The sequence below is a fragment of the Mustela nigripes genome, chromosome 14, assembly GCF_022355385.1.
Source record: "Mustela nigripes isolate SB6536 chromosome 14, MUSNIG.SB6536, whole genome shotgun sequence".
Classification (NCBI taxonomy): Eukaryota; Metazoa; Chordata; class Mammalia; order Carnivora; family Mustelidae; genus Mustela; species Mustela nigripes.
In genome coordinates this window covers 80,868,388-80,894,785 of record NC_081570.1, presented here as the reverse complement: position 1 = coordinate 80,894,785, position 26,398 = coordinate 80,868,388, and the positions used below count along the sequence as shown (strand labels likewise).

Sequence of the window (26,398 nt, the reverse complement as noted above, 5' to 3'; positions counted from 1 at the left end):
CAGCTTTGATCTTCTTTCTCAAGATTGTTTTCTCTATTTGGCGTGTTTTGTGTTTTCATACAAATTTTAAGGTCATTTATTCTAGTTCTGTCAACAGTGCTGTTGGTATTTTGATGGTGTTTCATCGAATCTTTAGGTTGCTTTGGGTAGTATGAACATTTTAACAATATGATTCCGATTCATGATCATGATATGTGTTTCCGTTTGTTTGTGTTGTCTTCCATTTCTTTCATCAGTGTTTTATAGTTTTCAGAGATCAGATCTTTTCACCTCAGTTAAGTTTATTCCTAGGCATGTTATTATTTTTGGTACAGTTGTAATTTTCTTAATTTCTCTTTCTGCTACTTTATTAAGAGTATAGAAGTGCAACTGATTTCTGTGTATTAGTTTTCTGCCCTGCAACTTTACTGAATTCATTTATTCTAATAGTTTTTTGGTAGAGTATGAACTTTTCCATGTATATAGTATCATGTCATGTGCAAACAGTGACAGTTAAACTAATTTCTTACCAATTTAGATGCCTTTTATTTCTTCTTGTCTGATTGCTTTGACAAGAACTTCTAGTACTATGTTGTAGGAAGAGATGGCAGTGTAAATGCTTGTCTTGTTCCTGATCTTAGAGGAAAAGCTGTCAGTTTTTCATCATTGAGTATGATGTTAGCTGTGGGTTTTCATATATGGCCCTTATTATTTTTTTTATGATTTATTTATTTACTTGAGAGACAATGAGCAAGCAGGGAGAGAAGGAGAAGGAGAGGGAAGAGGGAGAGAATCCCAAGCAGACTTCCTGCTAAGTGAGGAGTCTGATGCAGAGCTCGATCCCAGGACCGCAAAATCATGACCTGAGCTGAAATCAAGAGTCAATGCTTAATTGAGCCACCCATGCAACCCTTCACATATGGCCTTTATTATGTTGAAGTATGTTTTTCTAAACCCACTTTGTTGAGAGTTTTTATCATGAATGGATATTGAATTTTGTCAAATGTTTTCTCCGCATCTAAGATAATTATATGATTTTTATCCTTCATTTTATTGATGTAGTGCATCACATTGATTGATTTATGAATACCTAACCATCCTTACACCCCCAGAATAAATCCAACTTGATCATGGTGAATAATCCTTTCAATGTGTTGTGTGAATGTGGTTTGCTAATAGTTTGTTGAGGATTTTTGCATCTGTGTTCATCAGGAACATGCACCTATAGTTTTCTTTTTTTTTGTGGTATCTTTGTCTGGTTTTTGGTATCAGGGTAATGCTAATGTATATGGAAGCTTTCCTTCCTCTTCTGTATTTTGAAGTAGTTTAAGGGGGAATTTGTATAAATCAACTGGTCCTGGACTTGTTTGTTAAGAGTTTTTTCAGGTACTGACTTAATTTTGTTAATAGTAATCAGTCTGTTCAGATTTTCTTCCTGTTTCAGCTTTGGATGTTTGTCTGTTTCTAAGAATTTATCCACTTCTTCTAGATTGTCCAGTTAGTTGGCATATAATTTTTCATAGTGGTTTCTTATAATCCTTAGTGTTTTCTGTGGTATTGGTTGTTATTTCTCCTTTTTCATTTGTGACTTCATTTATCTGGGTCCTTTCTCTTCTTTTCTTGATGAGTCTGGCTAAAGTTTTATCAGTTTTGTTTGTCTTTTCAAAAAAAACCAGCTCTTGGTCTCATTGATCTTTTCTATTGCTTGTTTAGTCTTTATTTCATTTATTTCCACTCTGATCTTTATATAATTTCCTCCCTTTTACTAACTTTGAGTTTTGTTTGTTCTTTTTCTTATTCCCTTAGGTATAAGGTTTTGTTGTTTATTAGAAGTTTTTCTTGTTTCTTGTGGTAGGCCTATATTGCTATAAATTTCTCTCAGAGAAATACTTCTCTGTGTCCCAAAGATTATGGACCATTGTATTTCCAGGTTCATTTTTATCTCTGTGTATTTATTTCTTCTTTGACTTCTTCATTGACTCATTGGTTGTTTAGTAGCATGTTGTTAACAGGATCATTTTGTTTGCTGAATAAACTAAAGAAGAGAGGGACAGAAGCAAGGAAAGGAGTTTGGAGGCCATAGCAGTGGTCCTGTGAAAGGCCAGTAAGGTTTGGACCACAATGGCAAAAGTAGATATGACGGGAAGTCATCAGACTCTGGATATATTTTGAGGGTAGAGCTAAACTTTATCTGTGTGTGGGTTTGGGAAAGAGATGAGGAATAGAGGATGACATCCACATTTTGGCCTGAGCTGCCAGAAAAGTGGAATTGTCATTAATTTAGATAAAGAAGAGTACATGAGGAAGGAGGAGGACTGAGTGTGGGATGTCTGTAAACAAACATGTAAGATGCTGACTGTGCAGTTGGATCTGTGAGTCTGAAGTTCAGGAGGGAGCTCTGGTCTGGAATGTGAATTTGGAGACTTTTGTGTTTACCTGGTACTTAAAATGAGAAGTTGGATGAGATTATCCAGGGACTAATTATAGTTGGAAATTAGAAGAGGACTAAGAAATGAGCCCCAGAACACTCTTTCAAATATAGGGAGCTGTTACTCTCATGGAAATACCAGCTGTCAGTTTGTTGTTCCTCTGTGGCCTGTCCTCTAGAATCCATGGAGGGCCTCAAACCCTGACTCTCGGTTACTGACACAGTTAGTCTTCCTCCCAGAACTCTGTGTCACAAACTGTCTCTCCTCTTATTTTTTTCTTATTTCTGGTAAGTAGGGATTTCCCTTCTTTCTACTTAAGATAAAAGAATATTTTGTTGCATTTCTGATAGCATATAATCTGTTTATAGGAGGATTAGTTTGTATTGCCATCTTGCCAGAACCAAAGTCACATTAATTTTCTAAAGTCGGAGTTTTAATATATTTTCTATATTGAGGTGTATTCTGGACTGTTTGTATAAGTAGCAACCCCCCGCCCCTCACCAATTTTCTTTTCTTTTTTTTTCCCCCCTGATAGAACTGTATCAACTGCAAGTTCCTAGCAATACATAATACTCTTATAGTTAAAGGCCTTGACTCTCAGTGAGTTCCAGACTTTTTAAGTGAAGCAGAAAGTCTGCAGTATTTGAAAGCATTAACAGTAATTGCACTCTGTGCCCGGGCAAGGTGTCTCATCCAAATCGTTCAGAACACTTTAGGAATAAAAGTGCATTGAAGAAGTGCATCGATTCACACTTGGTTCTGGTGAAAAGCCAAAACCCTCATTTGCAACAAAAGCCAACTGTTCCAGAAACATAAAAGACCTTCCCAGAAATCAGGAGATACAGATTATCAGTTGTTAATCACTTAGATTTACCCAAGTAGCACAGAAATTTTCTGTTGTTTGGTTTATAACTTACTCTGATATGGAATTACTCAATAAATTTCTAAATGTTTTTGATGGTTTATAGGAAAAATATTTAAATGCTTGTTTTTGTATGTTTATGCTAGATATAAATATACAGCAGGTTTATAAGCTACATTTTAAATTAACATAATTTTGCTAACTAAATGGTAGCGATGACCTATTTTTGATGCAGAAACTTCATTCAAATTTCCTGATTCCTTTGATTCAGTATAATTTTTTAAAATGGTGTTTAAAATCTTAAGGTATGTATTGCATCCTATTTATTACACAGGAGTAAAGAGAAATAATTATTTGTAGTGTACTTTTTAACTCTACTATTAGCCTGTGTTCCTCTGCATAGTTTAGCTGTTAAAGAGAAACAGGCTTTCCTTGGGTAAAGCATCTTAGCCACTCTGGAATAAAGCAACTGAGGTTAGAAAGATGAAGAGCGAAAGCTAAGCGAAAATACACACACAAAACAAGCAAAACAAAAACAACGAAACAGATGCTTAGCTGTGAAATTACTTATATGAAAAAATATCTTGAAACACCTCCTAAAGAAAATGTAATTTCCACTGGTATTAGTTCTAAAGTAAAAAGTAGCTAAAGTAATATCTTTCAGAAAGATTGGATAATAACTTCTCCAAATAGAACCAATTACCAGAGCTGTATTATATGAAGGTAAGTGAAAAATCAAACCAAACCTTTCTTCCTGGAGAGCAGCATTCTCCACACTGGCCTGTGTTTCACCAGGGTCACCCACCCTGGGAGCCATGGGAGGCTCAGGGCATTGAGCCTGGATTTTGGTTCATCCTTCTGTTTTCTTCCTAATCTGAGCCTTATTTGTTAACTACCTTATTGACAACCGTTAATCTGTGCAACTTCTGTTAGAGCATGAATTAGCCCTTTTAGATCATATCACTAAGGAAAAAAGCTCAGTGACTCTTGAATAAAACATTTTCAAAACTACATGTGAAAAATAAAGAGTAGGCTTTTTTTTTTTAATATAAAATAACCAAAGTTGCTGAAAACTAATTTGAAGGGTTAAAAACTAGAGCCAACTTCACTTTGGGGTCATATAACCAGATTTTCCACTACTCTATAAGTAAGCTTATACTCTTTTACCAAGGAAGTTATTTAGTTGTTCATTTATTCAAAAGATATCAAATGAGTGCCAATTCTGTGTAAAATACCATATTTCTATATATGTATATTTTAGCAAATCCTTGTTAAATATGCCCCCCAATCAACTGTAGCAGGATTGTAAGTGATTATTTTTCTGTTCCTTTACTCTTTTCTTCCCAAATTTATTTATTTATTGCTAAAAATTAAATTTTTATTTATTAAATTATTATTTATTAATTAAAATTATTTATTCATTACAATTTTATTTATTTATTATTTATTCCTATTTTATTTATTTATTTTTGTTTCTTCCCAAATTTTATTTCCTATTTTTTATTTTTATTTATTTTTATTTATTATCTATTTCCTCTATTTATTTATTAAAGACTACAGACAGTAAAAACTTCTTTACTTTATATAAAATAAAATGTGGGGGTTCCCCATTCCTATCCTAGTCTCACTTTCTAGAAGTAAACATTGTACCAGCTTGAGTTATACCTCTTGGTATGACCTTTCCCATCCTTTGTACATGTACTATAAAAAAAGACTATAAATTACATGTACATATATACATATAAACAGGGGATGGCGGCAGGAGATGGCTAGTTTATAAATCAAACCCTATATTGTTTTCAGCCTCTATACCTTGATAGTTTTCCATGTTGGTATATATTGGTCTACTTTGCACTTTTGAATCATTGCCTAATAGTTTATAGTATTGATGAGGTGCCATTTTCCTCTTGTGGTTTTCAGTTTTTCACTGAATACTGAAGTAAACATGTTTGTACTTATATACATACAAGTATTCTTATGTGTGTTTTACCTTAATTAGAAAAATAGTTAAAAAACAAAAAATTCCAGGGCGCCTGGGTGGCTCAGTGGGTTAAGCCTCTGCCTTCAGCTCGGGTCATGATCCTAGCGTCCTTGGATCGAGCCCCACATCGGGCTCTCCGCTCGGTGGGGAACATGCTTCCCCCTCTCTCTCTGCCTGCCTCTCTGCCTACTTGTGATCTCTCTCTGTCAAATAAATAAATAAAATCTTTTTAAAAAAAATTCCAAATTAAGTAACTTGCTAACATTAAGGGACATGTCAGTCCTTTCCCACTTACCTACCGTTCTGCTAGGTTGTTGATTGAATTCTTGATTTAAAGTAACCATAGTAAACATATTAAAGAGTATAAATATCATGTGGGGTAGAGAAAAATGTAATAGATATCCTAAACAGTTGTTCTGATCACTAAATAAAACTTCCTATGCCCTCTATTCATATTCATAGAGATAAATATGACAGGAACAAATACAGAAACATAGTTCTGATGCTTAAAACCTTAGAAAGATTTTCACTCTTCCAGGGCACCTGGATGGCTCAGTTGGTAGAGCATGTGACTCTTGATCTCAGAGTTGTGGGTTTGAGCCCCAAGTTGGGTATAGAGATTACTAAAAAAATAAAATCTTCTAAATAAAGATTTTCAGTTTTCCCAAATTTATAATGCAATTGTAGTCAGAATTCTAATGTTTCCCTTCTTTTTCTTTTTAATAAATCAGCATTGTGTCTAGCAATTAAGGAATTTACATGTTTCTTTTTTTTTTTAAGATTTTATTTACTCATTTGAAAGAGAGTGAATAAGCATGGGGAGTGGCAGGCAGAGGGGAGGGGAGAAGCAGGCTCTCCACTGATCAAGGAGCCCGATGTAATCTCAATCCCAGGACCCTGGCATATGCTTTACCAACTAAGCCACCCAGGTACCCCCATTTCCTTCCCTTTTTTTTTTAAAACTTTGTTTATTTAACAATAAAGCTTTGCTTTCCGTTGGCCAGTGCTTGTTATAGGCAGTTGGGATACACCCATGAACAAAACATACAAAAAAAAAAAAATTCTGCCATCATGGAGCTTCCTGAACTTGAGCTGGATCGGAAAGAGAGTAATACTGCACATAGTGAATAAACAAGATCATAAAGCTTGTTAGAAGCTGGTCAGTGTCATGGGAAGATTACACAGGGATGGGGTCCTTAAAGAAGATGAGGTTGCCTGAGAAGATGGTGTTTCAGGCAGAAGGAATAGTCTCTGGGAAAGCCATCGAGTGGGGGCATTCCTGGCTGCTGGGGGAATTGCAGAGCATCCTGGCGACTGGAGCCAAATCAGAGAAGGGAGATGATGGAGAGGAGATGGGAGGGTGGGGCAGGGGGCAGAGAATATAGGGCCTTGTCAGCCATTGTAAGGACTGCCTGTCTGTCTTTGAGGAAATCGGGAGCTGTTTTAAACAGATCACTGTGGTTGCTGTGCTGCAAATAGACTAGGTAAAGGGTGAAACCAAGGAGACCAGTTAGGAGGCTGTCAGAGCAGTCCACAAACAAGAAGCAGTGTGGGGATAGGAATAGAGGCAAATGGTTGGACTCTGAGTAGATTTTGAAAGTAGAGTTAATAGAATTTCTTGACAGATTGGATATACAGGATGTGAAGAAAAAAGAAAATTCGGCAGAACAACAAAGCTTTTGGTCTGAGAAATTTTAAGAATGGAGTTGCCGTCAGTGATCTCGGAAGTCTAGGTGGAGCATCCCTGCCTCTAAGTGTCTTTATAAATAGTATGTGGTACCACCCCAACGAATCAACAGCTTCTGCCTTGGTTCAGGGGACCCTGATGCAATCTGGGCATCAGAGGAACCACACGGGCCCTCCCTGCCCTGATTCAAAGCCATTTCCTAAGTCCCGTGCCCTTCCACTCTGTCTCTCTCCCTTTTTTTCTCTTTCCTCTCCCCCTCTCCCAAATGAAAAGGTCGTTCACTTTTTAGAAATGGTCCTGGAGAGGCCTTTCTGGTGTCAGAGGACTTTTTTACTGTACTCTGCAGCCTCAGCCCCATTGCTGTCATTCCCCCTACTTCCACTAGGTGGCAGTGCACTGCTGAGCATTGCACCCTAGGGCCTGCATTATCTCTCTTAGGAGGTGCAAGAGGGCTCAGCTTGAGAACGGTGGCTGGAGTGGAGATCTTTAGTGTATATGTTACAGACTAATCGGGCATGGGGAAGATAAGGAGAGGTTGTTTCCTTTTTTTAGAAACATCATATATCCTTGTTAAGGATGATTTTCCTTTACTGAGTTGAAAAGGCGTTATATGGATTTAGAGCAGTCTTTCCACCTGGAGAGTGTTTTTATTTAAAGATTTGGTTCACTAAGCACCTTGCTGAGTTGCAGTACTGGCATTTGTTTTATGGGCTCTTCTTTGTTTGAGATAGGTCACACAGCTCCGGGAAGCTGTGCCTTCCCCAAAGTGAAATCCTATCTGAAAATCAAAAATAGGTATTGATTGATTAGTTTCTGTGTGTAAAATTTGGACCAAGTGTTACGTTATGTGTTATAAGGAACACAAATAAGGAAAGGAAATGCCCTTTTGCTTCAAGAAATTTTTGGTGCAGTTGGAGATGCGTAAGCACAAATCCTGGAAACCTTAGGGATTAATTAATAAAAGTGTCATTGAATAGTGCTAGTTAATTAATAAAAAGAGCATGGGACAGTACTACCTTTGGAGCCTAGAGTAAAAATGGGGCTAAAAGAGGCCTCTTGGATGAAGCCTGCCTGCAGACCAGTGAGACTCCCAGACCCTCTACAGCATTTACCACTGGAGAGGTTGAACTAAAAAGGTTTTGGCTTTGGGAACACCAACCCAAACTGTGGATAAGGTGAGACCATGCCCTGTGAACGGGGGCTTAGGGAGTGTGTAATTACTCCTTGTCACCCCCAATATGTATCACTTAGGTCTCCTTTCGGATCAGTTCCCGGAATGCTAGATTTATTTCACCTAGGCGGGAGACTGAAGGTTAGTTTTGGGGAAATGGATTTGCTCAGGAGTACAGAACTGTAGGTTCTGACACTTGGGATTTCCCCCCAATGAAATATTGGAGTCCTGCCTACTTTTATCTTCCCCTTAACAAGCCCCACCCAGGACTCAGAGCTTTCAGTCTGCCTCCTAATGCCTTATTCCTTAATGCGAACTAGGGTTTCTCAGCATCAGCACTACTGACATTTGCGGTCTGCTGAATTGTGCGGGGAGGCTGTCCTCTGCATTATGGGATGTTAGCAGCGTCCCTGGGCTCCATCAGTAGATGCTGGTAGCATTCCTTCTTTCCCCACCCCTCACCCCACAACCTTGATGACCAAAACTGTCTCTATACCTTGCTGATTGTCCCTGGGGGAGAAGTCCACCCCCTTCTTGAGAATCACTGGCTTGAACTGGCATCCACAGGTTCCAACATTGGAAGGAAGTCTCAAACATAAGGAAAAGCAAAACTAACTAGGGAAGGAACTTTGAGAAGAGGAATCAGAGGAAAGGACAAGTCAAAGAGGGGAGTGGGGAAAGGACTTAAAGGAAAACAATATCTTCAGGGAAATGCAAGGACATTGTAATTTTTTTTTTTTAAGATTTTATTTTTATTTGGGAGTGAGAGAGAGGGTGAGCTCCAGCAGCAGGGGCAGGGCAGGAAACAGGAGAAGCAGACTCTCTACCGATCAGGGAGCCTGACTCTGGGCTACTGCAGGGCCCTGAGATCATGCTTGAGCCAAAGTCAGATGCTTAACCAAGTGAGCCACCTGGGCATCCTAGGATAATGTATCTTTAAAGAATGATACCTATTTAAAAAAAGCAAAAACAAAACAAAAAAACCTCCCAGAACTAGAAGGACCCTTAGCTATTAAAATTTTGATTGTAGGAATAAAAAAATGAAAATATTCAGAGATCATATTGGAGAATTCTGGTATAAAGCAGAACAAAAAGTAAAACCAATAGAGAAAAGGTAAGAAAATTAGATAATCAAACTGGATATTAGAGGACTATTGTCCAGAAAGAGCAAGAACACAGGCAAAACTTTAATCACACACACACACACACACACACACACACACACACACACAAATAAAAAAATAAGACCACTCAAGAAAAATTCCCGTAACTGAAATGGCATAGCCTTCAAACTAAAGGACTACCCCCAGCCCAATTAAACTGTAGTCACTCAAGATACATCATCACGCAACTTCAGAATTAGTGATAAAGAGAAGATAACCAAAAATTTCCAAAAAGAAAAAGAAAAGGAGTCATGCCAGGGTCCAGGTGCCATTCAGAATGGTGACTGGAGCAGTTCTCAAACTAATTCCCATGTGCCTTTTCACAGAGGATGTGCTCCACAAAAACAAGGGGAACCCAAGAAAGAGGAAGACTGTGGTCCTGGAATCTAGGTTTCAGCCCAGAAGAGAAGGGAGGGGAATTTTCAAGATGGCGGTGAAGGGAGTTCCCACGAGAAGATCAGCACATACAGCAGGCCTAGAGAGCAGCTGGTTAGGAGTAGAGCAAGGGGACAGAAAATTCCAAAAAGCAGTGGTGATGATGAATTACCTCAAGTGTTTGACCAAACTGAGAGTCTCATAAGGAACTTCAAAAGTGTGTGTGTGTGTGTGTGTGTGTGTACATACATAAAATATAGCGTTGCTTAAGAAAAAAAGACAGTAAGTGCTAGAATGCAGGGGAAGGAGAGATCTCAGGGCTAGAGTGTTGGGGTGAGAGGGGAGGTGACTTCTCTAAAAGGTAGGAGAATATGAAGAGGAGAGGATAGTTTGGGGAGAAAGTAAGAAAGTTGGAAATTGCAGGGAACATTCAGACAAATAGAGTATGTTTTTGAACCATGACAGATTGGGAAAAAAAAAGTTGGTTAAATTACAAGATAAGAAATCATTTTAATTTTAGAAACCTGAGATCATCTTCCAGTTACAGACTGGATTTAAATGATCCACGATTTTTTTAGAGTAAAGGGATCATCTCTTGAGTTGTGAATAATGGTTGATTTTTTGCTTTTGTCTTTGAGAATTTTTTTATATTTTCTAAGGTTACAATTGGAAAACAACAAAAGTTAGGTTTTAGAAACAAACTAAGAAGAGATAAAAGCCCAAGTGGAAATAATAACGTATTGATATGAAATATTTGTTTTCTAAATAACCCATACATATCATAAGCACCATTCTTTTGGGACAGGTATCTTTACCTTTTTGGAAGCACATTAGTTACTTTAATAAATAGAGATCTTTTGGCTTGTATTCCTTATTCCGCACATGTATAAGTCAGTGGCAGTTTGGTGGTTGCCAGGTTTAGTAGGCATGACCTCTGAAATTAACCCAGCATGCTTACATTCAGCAGCACCTACTGTTTTCCACAAGGTGGGGTGCTAGCTTCACACAGTGGCCTGAAACAGCTATAACTTGCGGAAACTTCGGACTCTAATGCTAACTCTTTCATATAATTCCTGAGCAATTCTAACAGAAATACGTTGGGAAATATAGTTGCAATTGTGGAGTTTCGTTTCGGTTTATAAATTAGGTTGGGCTCATGATGTACATGTTTAGAGTGTGACTAACGTCTATAAGCACTTTTCCTCTTTATGGTGGACCTTGACTATATTCAGTTACAGGCATAGATAAAGAACACCTCTAATTTGGTGAAGGCCATCCTAAATAAGTGACATACCTGAATAAGGAAATGTTTGTAGTTTATTACAAATAGAAATCCTGATGTGGCTATCTCAGTGAATAAAAGATTATTTTCAAAACACCGTATCAGGTAAATGTACAGATGGTTCTAATGTATTTTGAATAGCTTAGTCTCTTAAATCCCTTCCTAAATCTTAATTATCCCATTCTTCCTGTCTACAACAAAGTCAGGTTAAACTTCTCTGATTCAGATTCTGAATTGATGGAATTGAAGAAAGTATGAATAATATACTATGGTTGTTTGAGCCTTCTGGTGATTTGTCTGGCTTCTCTAAGCCAGTTAAATTTGTGTGGGATTCTTACACCACAAGGAGCCAGTGGCAGTTTAGAATATGGTGCTTCTGTTTCTCCATTTTGAAACAAAATAAAGACATTCTAATAGCCAGTGTTCGAATGTAAACATTTACATATAGGCATAATGTTTTAAGTACACACTTACATTATGGACCCTAACGTAACAATTTTTTATGGTTCTCATAAATTCAGGATGTGGCCTGTTTCCCTCTGCCCTTCCTTTTGCCCAGATGGAGGTTCTTTGGTCCCTTTTAGCCATTAGGCTCCAGGAAATAATTGTGGAGCTGGTAGTTAGACCCATGCCAGGCATAACATCATTCCAAGCCATACAAGTAGTGAGGCTGACAAAAGAGCTTGACCAAAGAGCTGAGCTGAACTTCGGAAGGAAGAAAAAGTGATGAGTGCAGAGGGATGTTCACTTGTCCTTCAAGAACATGATAGAAGCTCAGTTCATGGCAGCTGATGAGGAAGTGCCACGAAGTGACCTATGGGTGAAGAAGCCATAGGTTCCACACTGGGTCCTGCTGGTTAGCTCTGCCCCCTTGGGCGAGTTAGCCTCTCTGGACCTCATTCTTTCACTGAAGCAGAGACCTGGCTGAGATCAGGGGGTTCTCAAAAGGTTGCTATGATCACCACAACTGGCTCTCAGGTCTGACTTATCGAAGACAAATGATTGCTCTCTTCCAGGAGAACAATCTCCAGATTGGCTCTTGAGATCCATTGGAGCCTGCCTAGAATCTTCATTTCTGAATGCTGCCTTTTCCTAGAATCGTAGGCATGTCTTTGAAGACCCTGTTTCTCCATCTCCATTTTCCACTGCTCTCTGCTGTGCTCTTGGTATACCAGAACATAATTTCCCAAATATCCCGTGCTATTTCATATGTCACTCTGAACATGTCTGGAAGACCCCTTTCCCCCTCTCTGCATGCTTGGTAAATTTCATATCCTTCTAAGTCATATCTAGTATCTTTTCCATAAAGCTTGACTTAGTTTATCAAAGTATAGTCCACCATTTCTTACTTGGTGCTAACCTTATATTTAATAACTATGTCTCTTGTTGTATTAATCTCTCTGATTGCAGTGACTAGTTTTTCTGTGTCGTTCTGCCACACTGTAATGAATTCCTTATGAATGTCTTACCCACCCTTGTATTTCTAGCCCAGTTTCTGTCACCTGGTAGGTACACTAGAGTATTTAATGAATGAATGAATCTGTGCTCACAGTGAAAAATACAGCTCTGAAATTCAGTATTTGTCTATGTTACTGATATATTATCTTTTTTAAAAAGGGACAATGGTCTTAAATTCATATCATTTTTGTTTTCATTTGTTTTCTTTAAGTAGGCTCCCTGCCTAGCATGGAGCCCAATATGGGGCTTGAATTCGTGACCCTGAGATAAAGACCTGAGCTGGGATCAAGAGTCAGATGCTTCAACTGACTCAGTCACTGAGGCACTGCGAATTCTGACTGTTTTAAAGCTAAAAGGAAGAGTGTTTCAGCTGTAAGTGGAAAACTAAACCCCAAAATGACTTGAACAATTAAAAGGGAATTTGTTGACTTACAAAATGGGCAAAATTCAGTCTTACTTCTGGGTGAGACCTGGTCCAACTGCCCAGGGATTTCACTAGGAATAGTGTCTCTCTGCTCTGTCTCCTGCAGGGTCAGCTCCATTGGCCTCCCTCCCCATGGTGCTGCCTCTGTCGGCTCCATTCTCTCCCCTCAGGGTGGCAAAAACCAGTAGTCCCTCCTGGCTTCCTATCTTTGTGCTAGCCTGTGTGTAGGGAAGAAAGCCTCTTACATATCTCTCTAACATATATTTTTTAATATATGTTATACCACATTATTGAACATGTAGGAGACCAAGAAGGTGAAGCTTTTTTCCCCAGAAGCCACAGCAGAGGTCTCCAGTCTCATGGTCTTCAGTTGGCTTATAGTCCCATCTTTCAGCCAGTTGTTGTGGCCAGGAATGAGGGTTATTCCCATGTTGCTTAAGCCATCTCAGGCCTACTCTTGGTACTAGAGGTTTGGGGGTGAATGAGGCAGGAGCTGAAATCCCACCCAAACTGTCTGCCTGAGAAGGTGAAAGGGGTGAGTTACCCAAAAGAAAGTTGGTTATTGTTGGCAGAAGGAGGGGACAATAGAAGCCTGGGAAGAGGACAACTCTTATTCATTATAAAGGACAGTAGGAATTTGGGGGGCCAGACTCCCCTAATTATTTTAAGAACAAATGACTTTTTTTATTTCCTTGAAGCCCAGACCTCCAAGTAGGGAAAGGCTTCCCAAGGTAAAGTGAGGAGTGGCTGAAAGCCATGGACAAGCCTAGAGCAGCAACCTGGCTTGTTGTTGACAAGTCAGACTTCAGAGCCAGTTGTAGAGTCATGGTGGCTGGTTGAGGATCCATGATCTTTCCAGGCCTCCTTGTGAGAGACTGAGGTCCAGAGAACTTGACTCATCCAAAGGGACAGAGCTGGTTCTCGGCAAGACCCAGTCTGGAACCCATGGCCCCTTCACTCCTTCATGGCCCTTCTTTGTCAGCTACCATGAAGTAAGCAACTACCATGTACTTAAAGGACATGCACATAAAAACATTTTTGTGCATGCAGTCAATTATGGTCATTTTGATTTCAGAATATGGGACCATCCAACATATTTTTTTAATATATGCTATACTTCACATTATTGAAAAAATAGTTATGAAAGAAAGCTGAAACCATTTTTGGTTGAATGAAATCTTACCATTTTAGTTTTGTCTTATTTCCAAGATTCTGCAATAGTGTGGCATTCATTAAATAATAAACATATTGTACATTTCAGTGTGTGGTAACCCCAAAGAATGACTTCATAGACCACTTAATCTGCTGTGTTGTGGTTTATGATGCCATCTGGATTCTTGGTGGAATTATTTCCATCTAAATCACTATAAACTTCTATTTAGGTTGTCACAGATCTAATGCCAGATATGTTTGTGGGTTTTAGCAGTGATGTAATTCTGGAAGATACTTTGAAAGTTACAAGTTGTCATATACTATTAGCATTTAACTCAGTGTTTCACATAATTTCAGACAAACTAGAAGCCTGAAAAATAATCCATTCCTTTTTTTTTTTTTTTTCCATAAGCATTCTCCCTTTCTTGTCTGTCTTCTACTATACATTTCATTATGCCTCAGTCAAGCATGTGTGGGAAACACTGGGAGGCTCCGTGGGTATACACAGTACTATAGAGCACATGGCCTCTGCCCCTTCGTAATGAGGACACTTAGATGGATGGAAAGGGTGTCTTACTAGTATATGTCTTTTTCTAAAATATGGTGAGGAGAGAATAAGGGAAAGAGAGAATGTCACTTTTTTGTCTTTTGGTACCAGTGGTGTGCTAGAGACTGGATCATGTTGCAGGATCTGCATGAACTGCAGGATATACACAGATACGCCGAGATGTATTGAGGTAAAGAGTCAGCATCTTCTCCAGCACAGACCACAGTCTGAATGTCTAGAAATTACAGTGACAGTCATTGATCTGTTCAGCAAGTACTGATAAGCATCTGTGTTGTGTGAAACACAGTTGTGCACACTGGGATTTCAGCCGTGAACAAGATGAAATCCTTTCTCTCCTGGAGCTTGTTTTTGAACAGAGAGGCAGACAACAGTTGAACAGTTGAACACACAAATGAACAAGTTAATTGGGAGTATGAGTAATTGCTGTGAAGATGGTAAAATAAGACAGTGTGGCGGAGGGTGACTGCGTATTAGAGGAGGGGCCGGTGGGGAGCCTGTCTCCTCCCTGAGGAGGTAATGTTCCAGACCTGAGTTGAGCCAATCTGGGGGGCACAGCAGACCACTCAGAATAAGCCAAAAAGACCCTCAGGAAGGAGTGAGCTTGATGCATTCACACAGCAGAAAGAAGGCTGGTATGACTGGTGGGTGAACAAGGAATGATCAGAAATTTGGATTTCATCACAAGCGTTTAGGGAGTTTTGAGCAGGAGAATGAAAGGGAATGTCTGCTCTACATTATAATCTCTGACAATTCTGTAGAGAATAAAGCATAGGGGATCCAGAGATGAAGTAGAGATTAATTAGGAGACTAGTGTAGTTATCATGAGAGATAGTAATCATCGGACCAGGAGTAGCAGGGATGTAAGGAGTAAGTAGATAGATGAGGAATGTGTGTAGAGGTTTTGAAAGAAGGACACCCAGGAGCAGGTCCCCCCACCCTCCATCCCTGCCAAGACCAACATAGATTTCACGATCTTCATATATAAGCTAAAACTCTATCTATGATAGATTCTACTGTTCATTTGTTGATTTCTGGTTTAGGAATGCAGAATACCATGTTTTGGTATCAAAAATGGTAGTCACTTTTGAGTTGTTACAGAAAAGTTTGGTGAATAGAGGAACACTAAGACAAGTATCCATTTCTTGGCCCCAGTGGAATGGATTCAGAACAAGTTTAACAGCCCAAAGTGTCATTCAAAGAAACAGCTTTTCCTGGGTCCAGAATCCAGGAAAGACTGACCCTGCTTGGGTTGTATGTCACTCCTAAACAAAATATTGGGTCTGGGGGTGGGAAAGTGTTGACTGAAGCTTCCTTTATATCCTGCATCCCATTAGTAGGACCTGAAAGAGGGTCAGGGACATTTCCCTCAAGGCAAAAGTATAAGCTAACAAAAACAATATGTCTATGAAGATGCCTTCATTTGGATTTCTCAGATGCCGCAACCCCTAGGAATGTCTGGCCAAAGGTCATAGCCAGGCCTAAATTTTAGCTTCCTGAAACTCTGTCCCATTCTTTTGTCTTCAGAGGAACTTTTGTTAAAACCGAAATACAAGCTGCCTATTGATAATTTTTCCTTGTTGACTTCTTTATGTGTTTGTTTATTTAATATATAAAGTAATTTTAAAAACTCTCAATATTTCACCATGGCCTAGTCTTCAGTATTTTCTTTAGACAATGCAGGATATCACATACCCCAGCACCAGTTTCTGTGTATCAAGCATAGCTAACCTGAGAGCCCTGTTCTTATCAAGATGGCCCCAGATTCCCATTCACTTAACTACACACCTGCCTAACAAGTCTAAACAGAAACTGTGGGCACAGAGATTTTCCAAGCAGTTCTGGATGCAGAATGCGATGCTCTGCTTGCTCTAACTTAGCAGGCTCCCTTCACTTTTATGCTCAGAACACAGAGCCTCAGGGACACTCCTCTCATGGATCTGTTTTCTGGGGAGAAGACTTACAGGACTAAGAAACTTCTTGAGGCCCTTGTGAATGGTCAGTTCACAGAGAGAAGTCTAGGCTATCTACCTAGGACACATTGTTGGGGTCGGGGGATGGGGCATTGGTCCTGTTTCTCCAGGCCCTTAGAACTTGCTTCCTCCTGGCTCCAGCTATGTATAAGCTCCCAATCACCTGCTTTGCTTAGGTTTTTTTCTCTCTAATCCCAGGAATTCTGTTCAGTTCAACCCATTTATGGAGTGGCCTCTACAAATAAGACCCTAAGTGTACAATCTGAAAATCATCTTCTTTGTGCCCTTTTATGTTCTCCACCTAAATACATCTCAGCTAGTTAACAAAAAGATTGGGTTGGATGCATAGGTGGCTCAGTCGTTAAGTGTCTGCCTTTGGCTCAGGTCCTGAACCCAGAGTCCCAGGATCAAGTCCTGCATTGGGCTCCCTGCTTGGTGGGGAGTTTGCCTCTCCCTCTGACCATCACAGCACTTGTGCTCTCTCTCTCAAATAAATAAATCTTTTTTAAAAAAAGAGTGGATTAATTTATATTAACGTGCAATAAACAACATATTGAATCACTCATTCAATAAACATTGATTGAGCATCAACTTAAACCAGGTACTCTTATTTTTTTTTTAAAGATTTTATTTATTTCTTTGACAGACAGAGATCACAATTAGGCAGAGAGGCAGGCAGAGAGGAGGGGGGGGAAGCAGGCTCCCTGCTGAGCAGAGAGCCTGATGCAGGGATTGATCCCAGGACTCTGAGATCATGACCTGAGCAGAAGGCAGAGGCTTAACCTACTGAGCCACCAGGCGCCCCTAAACCAGGTACTCTTAATAAGCACTGAGATCGGGGCACCTGGGTAGCCTCTGCCTTCAGCTCAGGTCATGATCTCAAGGTCCTGAGATCAAGCCCCATGTCAGGCTCTCTGCTCAGCAGGGAGTATGCTTCCCCCTCTCTCTCTGCCTACCTCTCTGCCTACTTGTGATCTCTCTCTCTCTGCCAAATAAATAAATAAATAAATAATTTTTTTTAAATCAGCACTGAGATGGCAGTGATTAAATTTCCTAGCCTCCTCAAGTAAGTTACATTCTAATGGGGGAAACAGATAGTAAATAAATAAGTATATAATATGCCAGTAGAATGAATGGAGTAATTTTTTTATTAACATATAATGTATTATTTACTTCAGGGGTACAGTTTTGTGATTCATCAATCTTACACAATTCACAGCACTCACCATAGCACATACCCTCCGCAGTATCCATCACCCAGCCTCCCCATCCCTCCCACCCACCTCCAGTAAGTGGAGTAATTTTAAAACATTAAGCAGGCCTGCTAATGGGAGAGGGAAGAGTATGTGTATGTGTGGGGGCAGGGGTTAATTGGGAAAGGTGCCTCTGAGCACCTCTGAGCAGATCTGCTTTTGTAGTGAGGGAATGGGGGGGTAGAGACAGATTTAGAGAGAAACCTTTTTGGTAGGATTTCCAATTACATGAACTTCTCATCAAAAAATAATAATGTAGGGGCGCCTAGGTAGTTTAGTCAGTTAAGCATCTGACTTCAGCTCAGGTCATGATCTTGAAGTCCTGGGATTGAGCTCCACATTGGGCTCCCTGCTCAGTGGGAAGCCTGCTTTTCCCTTTCCCTCTACCCCCAACCCCCACCTCATGCATGAGCTCTCTCATGCTCTTTCTTTCTCTCTCTCTCAAATAAATGAATAAAATCTTTTAAAAATAATAATAACATAGGGAAGATTTGTATGGATTTGGAGATGGAGGGCCTGTCCTGTATAGAGCTATAGGCTGGACAGCTGCACCGTACAGACTCTTCTGTCCCCTGCCGGTTGGGTTCATGGTTCTGATCCCTTGCCTAACTCCTCACCACTGCCCTTCCCCAAGCTCATCATCACCTGACTGCTTTCCCGTTTATGTCACTGGTAGAAATTTCAGCTTGGCTTTCTTCCCAGCTACCACTTACAGTCTCATCCTTGATGGTAATGTGGATTCTCCCATCACGTTGCCCTGGGCTCTTCTGAATAAATTGCCTTCCCTGTGACTTGGAAGAACCTACTCATTGTCCTGCCCTGTGGGTTACTGTATAGTTTATCATTCCACTGGGACACTTCTGAGAACAGAAGGGGTACTAGGGACACTGTTAATAATTATGCTGGGCCTACAGGTATAGACTGGGACTGTCCTCTGCAAACTGGGTGATTTCGCCATAGATACGCGGTCCTTGTCCCAGTTAGTTCCAGGCACAGGTGAACCGAGACTGCCCACTGCTAGCATCTGACCAGGAGGCTGAGGTTGGGCTCTGGACATGTGCGTCCAGAAGTCAAAACAGAGGTCATCACTCTTTGGTCACTTGCCTTATTTTTCACACTCGGGCCTATTTTTCTAGTTTCCGTCTTAGTGATCCCTCAGTCTCCATACCAGGACACACCTCCATTAGTTTTTGTTCCTCTTCTGAGAATGGACAGAGACTTCCTAAACCTCTTTTGTCTCCTCCTTTAAGCTGCTACCTGAGATGAGATGTAGACTGTTCTGTGTCCAGGTCTGAGACTGCTGTCCTCAGGCCCAGACACCCTTGCAAAACCCCTGCCAGGCCTGTGTGTTTGACCCTCTGGAGCAAAGATGGAATCTGAGGAGCTGGCTTCTAGAGTTAGAGTTGAATTGATTGCCCTTCCAGCTCCTCAGGACACTAAAAATATCCAGAAATATGGTACATTGCTTCTTTACAAAGTTATATGCTAACAGGTTAAAGAGATTCAAGGGACATGATAAACACTCATGCTTTTTTGAAGAAAATTTTATAGATACTAAGATCAGTCCTCAAAATTGGGAAGTAACATCCAAAAACCTTCTATAATAAGATGCAGCTGGGTTATTTTTATCCTAATAACAAGTGACATCTTATTGGATTCACATGTACTTTGCAGTACAGGTTCCATAGTCCTTTAGCTGAATTTCCAAAAAGTTCTGAAAGCTGGGGGTAGGAGTTCAAAGTTTGTGACAAGTTCGACAGCAAAACCTGAATTTGAATTGGTCTATTTAATGTGAATGTTCATGTTTTGCTACAGAAATATTACTATGTTTGGTTACTTCCCCAAACTTCAACAGTGGTAACTGGTAACTGGTAACTGTTAACTGTTAACTGGGTATCAGTGGCCCAGTTGATTTGGGATTTTTACTATTTCCTTCTAGCTTTCTGAATACTACATTCACCGCATTCCCAGAAGCCGGGAGGTTCAGCAGTCCTGGCTCTCCACGGTGCTCACCACCCTGTACTCCATGTGGCTGTCCTTTCCCCTGACTCACAAAGTGAAGCCAGATTTGGTACGTATAACCATCACTAAGGGGAGGGCAAGTCACACTCCCGTACGTAGATCCTTTATTAGTAATAGACCATAGTGTTTTCATCACCGGCTACAACTTCTCAGTGTGCCAGATTTTAGACTAGACCTTTTACTAACGTATGCTAAAATTTATCACACAATGCACTTTGCTGAAAGAGTTGAAATATTTGTCTTCCCTTTCTAGCCGTAACTTGAACTCTAAATTTGCCCTTTTCTGTCCCTTCTCTTTGTGGTGGTAAGCCCCGACCTAACAGTATCTTTAGCCAACTTGTCATTCTTTTCACCTGTGGCTCCTGAACCAACATCATGTGCTTATCAGCTAGAAGAGAGCCAATTGCTTATTCCTTTTCAGTACTTTTTGTTTTTGTCAGGATTCTCTTACCAGATATGGTATGTAGTGGGATGAATGTTTTACACACCCAAATTTTCATACGAAAGTAATACAGGAAATAGAAATATAAAAACTTAATGACTATACTGTATTCAACTTTACGTTCCTTATCTACATTTTCTGTGGTCTTTAAGATGAAGTTCTGTTATTAAATTCCAAGTGCATTTTAGTAGACAATGGAGGGCAATAGATATGTTATCATGATAGTGTACACAGTTCTTAAATACTACTTTCATTCCTATTTTAAGGCAGTATCCATTAATTTGCATAGCCGAGAAGGAAACTCTTTATTTGTTCTCCACATACATGAGTTCTGGCACAGTGGATGTTCTCATAAGTAGCTGAACAGAAGTGTATTTAGGTTGATTTTGAAAGATCTCTATGAGTTTGGGCATTGCCCTTTATAAGCTGGATTTACAGTTCAAGTCTCTTCTTTGGATGAAAATTTATCTGAATATAGTATCTGAATGATACTGCATGAGTAGGTTAGATTGTTTTTAAATGATTTAATTTACAAAAGTGAAATACGCAGCTCTTTTTTTTCCTAAATTTTATTTAAGTAATCTCTATACTCAATGTGGGGCTGGAATCCATGGCCCTGAGATCAAGAGTCACATGCTTTCCCACCTGAGCCAGCCAGGTGCCCCAAAAGATCTTAAGTATATACTTTGACTGTATCCCTATCAAGATACACAACAGTTCTGTCACCCCAGAAAGTTTTCTCCTGCTTCTTCTCATTCACCTTCTGACCCTGAGCAGCCACTTTCTGATTTCTGTCACCATAGATTAATTTTGCTTATATTTATCTTTAAAAATTTGACAAAGTGAATTTATTTCATAATCTCCCACCACATTTTTAGTATGTAGAATTTAGATATTTACCTAAAAGATCATTATTGCCCAGAAAATTTTATTTATTTCTAAAATTCAAAAGACAGAACAGAAATCAGGAAAAAATGTCTTGACATTTTCAGCAGGAAATTTGGATTTATATTTTACTACATCACTAGAGGCATGGCCACCATCACTGGCAACAGCTAGCTGGAGTGTGGTTTAGGACTCTAAAGGGTTAAGGCTCCGAAGGAAGTAGTGACTGGTAGATGATGTCTGCCACGGGGACAGAGGAGCTCCGCTGACAACCTAGGCGAAGTTATTTGATACCCTTGTAGTGAAGTAACTGGTGGGACATTAGGACACTTGGTCCCAGGCCCACTTTGGCTTTTATATCATTTTCGCCAGTTCCCTTCTGGGCCTTATTCTTTACCTTAAAACGAAAGGATTGTACTAGATATCCTCTCAGTTCCCTTAGTCTAAAATTTTCTGAGTGCTATAAATTTGCTCGTAAAAAGTGGAAGGAAAAAAAAACTATTATGTTTCTAAAGGAATAATAGTGAAAGGGGCAGGAGGTGTGAAATTTTGAGCTGAGTTAGTTAAAAAAACTGTTTCAAACTTGAGCATTATCCAATCAGCTGTTCTGACACAGTTGGCCTCACAAAATTAATTTCCACTTAATGAAATCCCCTTTGCTTTACAGAGAAAAGGTAATTGTTAAAAGGCCTTTTTTACTACAACATGTAGATCTCTCCTGTGGTCATCCTTGGCTTTCTTATGCCTTCTATCACAAAGCTCTATTTCTTCTTTACTTGTTTTTTTTTAAAAAAAGTGAAAAAACAACCCACTCTTGAAAGGGATGACAGCATCCTACCTTAAATCAGTAGAGTTATCTTAACAGCGAGGTGTCTTTCTGCTCTGCTATAAAGTGGGCGCACACCTGTGTCACCTGCACCACTCAGCTGTCTCTGTCCCTCACTGGGCCACTATAAAATATAAACACAGGCACTTTCTTTATTGTTCCAGGATGAGTGCTGAAGAATGTAACATTCTAATGTTTTTCAAATGAAAACCCCATCTGGTATATAATAGGTACTACTTACTGAGCACACACACGTGCCAGATGTGGTGTTGAGTGCTCACATCCCTGCCACCTGAGGTAGGTACTGCTATTGTTCCCATTTAGTGAATGAGGAAACTGAGGCGCTGAGGCAGGTGGTTACTTGCTCAGGGTTCACACAACCAAAAAATAACAGAGCTAGGACTAGAAGCCAGGCCTTAACTGATTGCAAAGCCCAAGGTGTTAACCACTGAACTGTATGCCACCATTTCTGGCTCACACCATGGATGCTGTGTTCATTCATTCCAATTAAGAATCAGTTGATACATTATGTTTTAAAATAAATTACATGAACTATCACTCCCCCTAAATAGTAGTATAAAATGAAAGCAAATGCCAACAACTCAAGTACCTGCTTTCATAGCAGATTTAACACTGATGTAATTGAGTGATAATAGCATATTTCAAAATTAAATGTCATGTGTATTTGTCAAAATATTTTAAAAACAAAATGGATAGTAAAAATAGGGGGAAATAGTACCGTTATAGGAAGTATAATTACAGAATTCTACAAATGAGATTAACTTGGAAAATAAAAAGAAGTTTATATTTACCAGTTTCCTGTTACAGAAATATGTATAGATAAAACCATTGTGAGGATATGGACTGTTTCATGTCTTAACTGACTTTTTGGATGAGAATAGTAATCCAAAACCTTAGGTCATTTTAAGGAAAAAGTGTATGAGTCCATTTGTTGAGTGTATATTAAACTTCATGCTTGTTTCATTCAAGCCAATTATTAAATGAAAAGCTCATTTTAGAGAAAAATTTATAAACTCTGTTTTGGAGACCTCAGTCAAATCTCTATCAGTAAATCGGAAAGGATGGTTTCTTCTTTTACAACATCATCAAATACTTTTTAGGTGGTTCTGATACTTCACACATCATATTTTATAAGAAACAGGGTTTTGTTAGCCATTTGTGAATAGATGTCATAAGTTCATAAGACTATTGTTGAGTTTGAAAAAAAATGGAACCAAAAACAGATCAGTAGTTACCAGCATCTGGGGATGGGGGAGGGACTGACTACAAAAGGACGTGAAGGAGCTTTTGGGGGGTGAAAAACTGTCGTATATCTTGATTGTAGTGATGGTGGCTAGTTGATTGTATGTGTTTGTCAAAACTCAGACCTGTACACTAAGAAGGATAACTTTTACTGTATGAAAATCATAGTTCAATAAATTTTAATTTTAAAAAAGGTGAAATGGATAAAATATGTATTGTTGCCAAAAGCAGCACTTTGGCTTCCAGTAGTCTTAAATGTGGCAGGCATTTCACGATCCCTGTGATCTTTTACTGAAAGTCATTGCTTACTGCTCTTGATACTAATCACCCCAGTGTTTATTATAAGGCCTAGAGAAGTGGAGCAAATTCCTGAGTTGACAACATTTGTCTAAAATTTCTGACATAAAATGCAGCACCTTTGTATAAAAAATACGGGTCCAGGAGCATGAGTAGTAGCAAAAATGACATTTCATCAAATGAGCTGAGACCTCTGGTCATTCAGTCACTTATTATTCACTTATTATTGTCTGTTTTTTTCTGTTACTTTGGAATCAGCAAATAGAGTTAGTCAAATTTGGAATCCTGTACTATGTTTGATTTATAGACAAGTCCGTCCTCAAAGTGGTAGTTTTTAAAAGGATACAGCAAGTGCCTGCTGTGTGCTATTTTTCCACTTGGATATCTAATAGGCATCTGAAACTTTCTTGTCCAAAATAGTAGATGTTTCCTAGTCTTTCCCCATTTTAGCAAATTTGCTCTAGTGAAATCCCTGGGAGACATCTTTGATTCCTCTTTCCCACACCCTACTTCCTGTGTTCAATAGCACATCCTTCCAGCCATGTCTTTGCAATCTATCACCTGTGTTTATTTCTGTCCATCTTCACTGCCACCGTGCCGTCCAGCACCCCCATTGTATGATCTCCTGACCTGTCTGCGTGTGGAAGGAAGTTTGTGACCACCTGCAATTTCTTTACCTCTTAACAATCAATGTAAATTTTTTTTAATGTAATTCAGATTCTGTTACTTTACACTTAAAATCCTCCAGTGGCTTTCTGTGCTGTTAGAATAGAGTCCAAACTTAGTGTAGCCTGTGTGCTCCGGCCCTGACCTGCTTCTTTGACCTCTTCTCCTCCTCTCTTCCCTTTGTTGACTCTGTGCCAGCCACACCTGCTGCCTTTTAAAAAAAAACAAAACAAAAAACCCAGCTGATTCATATCTCAGAGCCCTTGTACTTGCTGTTCTGTGTTTGGGACTCTTTACTCCTGATATAAACATAACCAGATTCGAGCTCAGATATTACCTCCTTACAAAGGCTTAACTCCTAGCACTTCAGCTAACATCTGCATCCCTCGATCACATCATCCTGCTTTATTTTCTTCGTAGTACTAATCCCAATCAAAGTTCTCTTTTTTTTTGTATTTGTTGTCATTCCATAAGGAAGTGTGCCTGCCTTGTTCACTGTTAGGAAACAGTGCCCGGGCCATGGTAGCCTCTCAGCACATCTCCTGTTCCAGTCACTGTGCTAGTTACTCAGGGTGCAAACATAAGTGAGACGTGGGCCTTGCCCTCAGCTTACACTCTAGTGGAGGCGACAAATGGGAAAGTAATTGTAATTCAATATGCCAAGTTCCTTAATGATAGCAAGGGAAAATTGCCATAGAAGTATTGGAAGAGGATGTCAGTGGTTGGTTAATTCCCAAATATTTGTTGAGGATATACTCTGCCAGGATTTATACTGTGTGGGAGGTGTATACAAGTAAGCACAGTAGACAGCAGTCTTGCCTATAGCTGGATTGTGATAGTGTGATAAATCTTCTCTGGGGAGTGGAGTAAGGTTTCAGAATAGAGATGGCATTTAAGCAATGGTGGACAAAAGTTAGAGAACAAAAAGAGGTCATCTTAAGAAGAGTGAAAGATTAACAAGGCAGCTGAGTCGGAGAATCACATAGTATACATAAAGTTGAAATCTTTGGACTTATACCTTTATTAATTGGCATTTTACATATAATATTTTATTGTTACTAGAAATTAGTACCTGGAACTTAAGAACTTAGTACAAGTAATCAGTAGTCATTTTTACAAAGCTAAGTATCATAGGTACTGTTAAGATGGCATATTGGGCTTTTTTTCTTTATAATCCCCACAAACAGACTTTTCTCATTGAAATCCCAATAGTTAAAGGAAATAACTACTTAACCATTCTATTGATTATAATATTGATTCACGAGAATGGATCCACCTAAAAGTCATATTTTTAAGAAAAATAACATTCATTGGGGGGCGCCTGGGTGGATCAGTTAAGCGTCTGACTCTTGATCTCAGCTCAGGTCTTGATCTCAGGATTGTGAGTTCAAGCCCTACAATGAAAAAAAAAAATTATTGAGCTATTCCAGTATGTCTGGCACTCTCCTAAATACATACATTAACTCATTTAATTTTCCTAACAGTCTTCTAACATAGTACTCTTTATATTCAGCCAAGAGATGAGAAGCCCAACATCCAGAGAGATCTAAGTAACCCAGGTCACAGAGCTAGTCAGTGTAGTTAACTCTGGTTCTCTTTAGAAGTGTGTCGGTATCTGCCAAAATTAGCTAACTTGCTCAATTCAGAATTTAACTAGTCTTTTTTTGTTTAATGTCTGTATTGCAGTAGGAATTGAAGGGGATTAATGCAATATGACCTATGGCCTTGAGAAGCTTTTATTTAGTTAGCTTCAAGAAAAATAAACAACAGGTGGACATGAAATGGAGAGTAATTCTCCTGGAAAAAAAACCATTTAGATCAGAAATTGTTCTTCCGTTTCTGCAACTACAATCTTATTCTGCTAATCGAGATATTTTTTAAAAAAACATTTGGACATGTCTTTTTTTTTTTAGCTTTTTTTTTTTAACATTTTGAAATTATTACAGATCACAAGAAGTTGCATAACCGAGAGGTTCATGTACTCTTCACCCTGCTTCCCCTAATGGTGGCATCGTGTATAACTGTAGTACAGTGTCAAGGCCAGAAAATGTATATTTGTGTGAAACTATTAACCAGACGATAGACCTACTCACTTTTCACTGCTTTTTTATATACATCCATGTATGGTTGTATGTATGTGTATGTAGAGTTCTCTGCTACTTTATTCATTTACTTATTTGTATAATCACCACCAAAATCAAGATTCAAAACTGTTCTGTTACTGCAAAAGAACTCCCCTGTGC

At 39.2% G+C, this 26,398-nt stretch overlaps 1 protein-coding gene across 1 annotated transcript in view; it reads left to right on the top strand.

The window, feature by feature from the left end:
• Positions 1-26,398, top strand: part of ALG14 (ALG14 UDP-N-acetylglucosaminyltransferase subunit) — an 88,619-nt gene that overhangs the window by 13,585 nt on the left and 48,636 nt on the right. Inside the window, exon 3 of the mRNA XM_059375467.1 lies at positions 19,694-19,825. Coding sequence (XP_059231450.1) covers positions 19,694-19,825 — 132 coding nt within the window. The remainder of the gene's footprint in view (positions 1-19,693; positions 19,826-26,398) is intronic.